This window comes from Nymphaea colorata, chromosome 9, assembly GCF_008831285.2.
Source record: "Nymphaea colorata isolate Beijing-Zhang1983 chromosome 9, ASM883128v2, whole genome shotgun sequence".
NCBI lineage: Eukaryota > Viridiplantae > Streptophyta > Magnoliopsida > Nymphaeales > Nymphaeaceae > Nymphaea > Nymphaea colorata.
The window spans coordinates 15,306,360-15,313,326 of record NC_045146.1 but is presented as its reverse complement, the minus strand read 5'-3'; the positions used below and the strand labels follow the sequence as shown (position 1 = coordinate 15,313,326).

At 38.3% G+C, this 6,967-nt stretch overlaps 1 protein-coding gene across 1 annotated transcript; it reads left to right on the top strand.

Moving 5' to 3' along the window:
- The first annotated feature begins 727 nt into the window (after positions 1-727).
- LOC116261423 (xyloglucan endotransglucosylase protein 7-like) lies at positions 728-2,846 on the top strand. Its single transcript, XM_031640162.2, has 4 exons — positions 728-966; positions 1,118-1,218; positions 2,105-2,298; positions 2,373-2,846. Exons 1-4 carry the CDS (start codon positions 789-791, stop codon positions 2,758-2,760), a joined length of 861 nt encoding a protein of 286 aa, XP_031496022.1. The 5' UTR covers positions 728-788; the 3' UTR covers positions 2,761-2,846.
- Positions 2,847-6,967: the final 4,121 nt, after the last annotated feature.

The window sequence follows — 6,967 nt, the reverse complement described above, 5'->3', positions numbered from 1 at the left end:
TTAAGAAAAATCATTGCCTTCTATGCCCCTAAGAAATGTCACTACCTTCTGTGCCTCCGAGCCATAACGTTTCCATAACATGTTTGGAGACCTATTACCATTCAAAAAAAAAAAAAAAGTGTGTTGGATTGTGACAGCGAGCATAGAATTTGGCCATAAATTTTTGACTTCTCCACTTCTTCTTAATTCCAATATTTATCAACTGTATTGCTTTTCTGAGTAAATAAAAGCAGGCATGCAAGAAGGCGTGGCCCCTAATGCAAGGCATATACCGCGTAATGCAAGAATTAGCTCGGCTCATGAGTGGATCCACTCCTCTTTCTAGATGGCCTCCCCGCTCTAAAGCAGCTTGACGTCAACGGGACCTCATCGGCCGCAAACAGACTGCTCGAGTTGGTGATGAGAACTGACCGCGTCCAAGCGGATCCTGTATCTTCACCGTCGACTCATCTATCCAGGCGTCCCGAGTAAAGATAGAGGGACCCAAGCATGATCCGATGCCCCATGAGAAAAGAGAGGATGGTGGAAATTGTAGATTAACTCTGACGATCGAGTGATTTGACAGGTCACAGGGATTAGTGGTCACGTAGTTGACAATCAATGGGAGACGTGATCACAGGTTGTTTTGATCGTCCTCCATTCTCTCAACACAAAGGAACGCGCTTTCAGTCTTCGCCGGGCTATAAATGTGCAGGCATTTCTCTTCAAATTAAGGTGCAAGCAGCAGCCGGTCTCCTCTCGTTTCCGTTTGGCAACCACTGTTTTTCCGGTCGACTGGCTGGAAACTAATGGCTCAGCTCAACCATCCGGCACTCCTCTTCCTTCTGCAGGTAGCGCTACCTCTTTACCTTGCGGCCACGGCCGCCTCTGCCGCTCCTATCATGCAATTGGTAGAAATCACCGGCGGCCATCCTATCGTAGGCAAAGGAGGCAACACCATTGATCTTGTATTGGACCAATCCTCAGGTGAGAACGAACTACAAAGCAGACGGACCGGGGAAGCATGTGCATGACATGCTCATGCAATCTCCGATTGATCATTTGATTCTTTTTAGCTTGGAAGATCGGCTGTAGGTTTCAATGGTGTTTGCTTTTCTCCTTTTTGTCCTCTCTGTAGCCTCTGGTTTCCAATCAAAGCAGCAGTTCCTGTTCGCTCGGCTGGATATGAAGATCAAATTGCCTGCAAATGATTCTGCTGGAACGGTCACCACTTTCTACGTAAGATTTTCCCTTCCCATTTCTACCATTCGCCGATCGGAGCTTGTAGCAGTTAAACAAGCAGGTCAGCCGATGGGCGACACCGTCTCTAGATGATTTTACATCGCCTGCTAAAAAGAAAAGCTTGTTTGATAAAGCGAGTTTTGACATTAGAAACCTGATTAGCTCACCTTCTTAGTTTTGCTTCCTATTGAACAGCATCCCTCTTAAAGGCAACCGCCTCCTACCGTAGGAAAGATGTTAAGTATTATATATAATTTAGGGTGTTTGATGAAGTTGGAATTGTGGAATTCTAAAATTAAAATTTTCGTTTTTTATGACACGGAAATTTTGTTGTCAAACAAATAATTTAGATTATGAAACTCTAGGTTCATTCTTGAATCAAAATTTTAGAATTCTGATTCTACTTATGATTCTAGAATTAAAAAAAAAAAAAATCATCTCTCTTTGGAACCCATGTCATAATAGTTTTAATTCATCAATTCTAAAATTTTATTTTTTGTTTTATCAAAGACTCTATTTTCAATTCTGAAATCAAAATTCCAAACTCTCATATACAAAAGAAAATTAGAACTAAAATATTCATTCCAATCCAGTTTCAAGTGGAATTTTGTTTTTAGAATTTTAATTTAAAATTCAAAGCCATCAAACGCCCTTAAATGATCTTTCACGTAATTAATTCAAACTGGCAATGACTTTTCGTGTCTATTCATCCTGATCTCGGTACCCTTAAAATTTACGGACTGAAGTCCAAGCTCTTGCACAGTTAGAAAGAGAATAAATAATCTTTTGGTTACATATAAAGACCTAAAGCAATTCATTTGTGAATGAAACGCTATAGTTTAACTTCTAATATGAAGATATTGTAATGTTAATGACGCCGCAGATGTCATCACAAGGTGCGGCTCACGATGAGATTGATCTTGAGTTCTTGGGCAATGTGAGCGGCCAACCAATAGTGCTTCACACTAACATCTATGCTCAAGGAAAGGGCGACAAGGAGATGCAGTTCTATCTTTGGTTCGACCCAAGAGCTCAATACCACACCTACAGTATTCTTTGGAACCCGCAGTTCATCATGTAATGAAGCATATATCTCTCTCTCTCTATCTCTCTCTCTCTCTCTGTGCTCATTCATCCCTGCATGCATGCAGAATTTACGTGGACGGGAAGCCCATCAGAGCCTTCCCCAACCTCTCTGGAATGGGAATTCCGTTCCCAACGAGCCAAAATATGAGGATGTATGCGAGCATATGGAACGCTGACGATTGGGCAACCCAGGGAGGAAGAGTGAAGACAAACTGGAGCCATGCACCCTTCTTAGCTTCCTACACCAGCTTCCAGGCAACCTCTTGTCCGGCCACCTCCAAGAACTCTCGGTGCATGATTTCTAGAAGCAGAAGCGGCAAAGTTCCTCAGCTTGATAATGCAACAAGGAGCACCATCCAATCTCTGCAGAAAAAATACATGATCTACAACTACTGCGCAGACAAAGCGCGCTTCCCGCAAGGCCTTCCTCCAGAGTGCTCCGTCAAATTCTAGTTTTATTGAATGAAGTTTGTCTTTGTCTTCGGGTCCCTTAACTTTGATGACTTTTGATGATTTATCCCAATAAATATGACTACAAATTTGGCAATCGGCATAATCTCTAATGTGTTTGCAAAAGTATAATATTGATTAGCTTCTTTACTGCTTCATATTCACGTCAGACACGCAGTAAAGGATGTCTCTTGCCTTCATTAAATATTATGCTCTAGTCTGTCATGTTCACAGTCAGAATGCCAACATTTTTGGCTGCAGCACCATTAACAAATCAAAGATAGAACATGCTCTTTTCATCGATTACGCCTTTCAAGAGACTTGTCGACCTCGAAGTAGATTTCTTTTCAATATTATGTCTCTAGTTAAACGTACCACACGGAGGCAGCTAGCAACCTCGAAGTATATGAGTATATATAACACGTAGTAAATAACAAATTTCTAAAGTGAAAAAAAAAAAGAAAAATGAACAAAATTTAAGTAGTTTTGGCAATGACTAAGGTGAACAAGATCAGGGCATAATAGAGTTTGAGACGAGTGTATAATCAAGAACAATATTTAACTAAAGGCTTCAAACGAGGACCAAGGTTTAACAAGTCTTCAAAATAAAAGGGACAATATTCATGTTAATAGGGAAAGATGGGAGAGCACTTGCACATGACAAGAACTAGTGACTTTTTTCTGTTAAGAGGTGGTCAATAAAATCTTGTTTTTGTTATAAACCAACTGAAGTAAAGATCTAATTTAGGTTATTTGGACGCCATTGATTGAAGTTGACTGGACGCTTGCAGAGATTAGAAAAAGAGAGGCTGGATCTGGTAAAACTTGAAACCGGAATACTAAACTTAAAAGAATTGCTCAAGTGGCAGGCTTTAATAAGAAAAAGAATGTATAAAAAATACAATTTACATGAATCAAGAACTAGGCGCGGTTTCTTCTAGAACTAACTTTAAAGTCATTTGTTATTAAAAATGCCAACCAAGAAGTCAAAATTATTGCAGATTTATGAAACACTCGTTCTTCCTAATGTCATAGTGCACCCTTTCCAAACAACTTTTAAAGAATAAATTTAAGAGAAAAAAAAAGATATTGTTGAAGAAAAAGAAAAAACACATAATGTCCTCCTGTTTTGACAGATTTATTAAACACTTGTTCCTAGTGTCATACCGCACCCTTTCCGAACTACTTTTAAAGAAAAAATTTAAGAAAGAAAATATTATTGAAGAAAAAGAAGAAACACATGACGTCCTCTCGTTCAATTTTCTAGCCCAGGCTCGACCTAAAATTTGTAAGGGCTGGGTTTCGGCCTTCGATCCCCACTGGCTGCCGGCCGACCTGATGTTCAGGTCGCTACTTCAAAACCCAAAAGCGGATGTTGACCTCAAGATAAAGATTCACACCGTTCCACATTTTGCTCTCAAGATAGTAAGATTCTCGTGGAAATTAGAAAAATGAAGAGGCTACTGTCATGTTCTTAAAATTGCAATTAATTTTTAAATTAAATTAAGGAATAATAGAAACGTTTGGCCAATAACATTAATTGAACAAAATAAACGCTTGCAATTAATTCATCTCTAGCTTGCAGTTGATAGACAAATTGGTATAAATTTGACAATGATGCTCCATTCTACAGTCAATATTTTTAATAAAAAGAACAACAAAATGCACTTTAATATTTTGATAAATAATATACCAGTGCTCATTTCGTCGAATTTAACAAACAAGTGCTCAAATTTGTAGAGAAAATCTCAATAAACTGCTTACTGATGTCTGAAAACGTTAATTTTTAATATCAATGACAAAAAAAAAATATCTATCTGAAAATTTTTGAAAAATTGTTCGTCATCAGCCAAAATATGAGTGGTTCTTTATTGAGGGCATTCTTATTACTTTATGTCAAAAAATTGACGTTTTGAATTAGCAAGCGGCACTTTGAGAAATTTTTCCAAATTGAATGCCTGTTTACTTAACTTTTAAAAAAAGTTGAGCAATAATTTATTGTATCCAAAATGTTGTCTGCCATTATTTCTTCCATTCTTAATAGACCAGCCAAAATGGTTGGTAAGAAAGAACAAAAGAGATTATGTTCTCTTGAGGTGTGCCGGCTGTAGAGTGAAATTTTACTTTCTTTTTTTATCCCACCTAAAGATTGATGTTTCTAAAGGTACGCACCTCAGTCCAACATTCCACCTGTTGCGGTTTTCAGCGAAATGAGAATAATGTTTACAAGTTGCACAAACTCTCGCTCATTCTTCTAAATGATAATGTTCAATGAACAATCTCAGCCATTCTTCGTAGACAACCTCTTGAGAGATTAGATTATGTGGTCTCCTCCCCCACCACTTGAAGGTCGTTTACAGAATTAGGGAATAGATTCTTAGATTCAGAATGTTTACTTTTTAGAAGATTGGTAGCTTGAAGTAGGAGATAATAGACAGCTAGTTTCTATTTTAAACATGAGGAACTTTAATGTTTTACCTCTCAAGTTACTAATGCACAAGTTCAACGAGACACCAAAAGCATTCTCTGCGCTATAAAAAAATCATAAGAGATTGAGTAAAAACTTGGGCTCTCTACTCTACCATATGAAGTTTTTAGTTGCTGTTTTCTGATTTCTTCCGAACTCTTTTATGATGGTGCAAAAGACACGTAAAAAAAAAATGTAAAAACCTTCTGCTGTCTGTCCCGCTCCGAGCTACGACGCGTTATTTTCGTTAAAGTTACGCGCAGAATCTGGGAAGATGTAAATCTAGGGGCTTCTGCAGGTGTCATGCCCATTTCGCTTGAACGTTATCATGATTCTCCAAGTTCGCGATTAGCGCTCGCTTTGTCTTGATTCAACCAACAAATGGTTCACATGACTCGAGTGAAATTAAAAATCCCAGTAAAATCGCCGCCTATCATGATACAAGGCGCCAATTCCAATCCCCGCTTCAAATTTTACTTTATTCTCCAGTTCAAGATTTCGAAAAGTCACGAGTCATTCCCGGATCGACGAGTAAATGACTAAAATACCCCTACCAGTAAAGTGAGAAAAAAAAAAAAGGTGATCTCTCTCCTAAAAAGACAAGATGAAAAAAAAAAAACTTTATTTTCTTCCCTTCTTTTGGTTGCTTAACTTACTTTTGCTTGTTTTACTGCGGTGAAGTTACCGTAGAGTCTAGAAGGGGTAAACGCTTAGCGCGCTATGGATTTGGAACGGTTAAAAGTAGGAAACACTTGGTTGAGTTGAATTGAAGATGGCTCGCTACTCATTCAGTCTTCAATGTAAACCAAAAGCCCAAAAATAAAAGAAATAAGAAATGTTCAAGCCGATAGATAACCTCACCTACCTTAATATTTTTGCTCGTGACAAGGAAATGAATTGTTTAGATGACATGAATTTCAAATTCATCCTTCAAAAAAGACAGTACTATGTCTAAAATGGTAATTGTGGTCTCTGTAACTTATATATATATAATAAAGATCAATTTGTGAGAGGTCTTCATGGTCATTGTCTGCTTGACCGTCATACTGTTTCCCTACCAACGTGACAGAAGGTGTTCGCTGTGCATGTGCAAGGACTCATTAATAATCAAATGGTTATTACCAATCAGATTCTTCGTTGCCTACGTACAATTCTTTAATTATTAAAATACGCACAAAGGAAGATAAAAGAAAAACATAAATTAAAGTCTGTCCGGCCCTCTCTTAACATCTGGCCATGGTTCTTTTGGCCGCTTGCACAAAAAGCATGATCGGCGGCACCCACCTTCCCGTAGATCTGAATCTACCACAGATGATTGCTTTTGCTGAACTTCGTTAATTTCTCACAGCTGTCACGCGTTTTGGTGATCAAGATGCTCAACACGATTTAATATACATGCATATATGATGTTTGCATAATGCGCTTGTCCATATATGTGTGTGGGGGCAAGCGGATGTCGCCGTCCAATCATGTGAATGTTCAGCAATCTTAATCAATTTTCTCACAACGCAACAAAAGAAGAATAATTATAATCTGTAATCCGCCGTCCGGTCATCTGCCGGCGAAGAAGCTGCACACATTTTTCAGAATGACAAAAAGGAACATGAGAAAAGAATCGGTAAATTTTGATGTCTGCATCAAATTTTATGAGCTACAAAGAATAAACGAACGCAATTTTTTTTATGTAATAGTTACATACTATACATTGGATTGGTTTTAACTGTAGGTTCAGCTCAGAGAGGG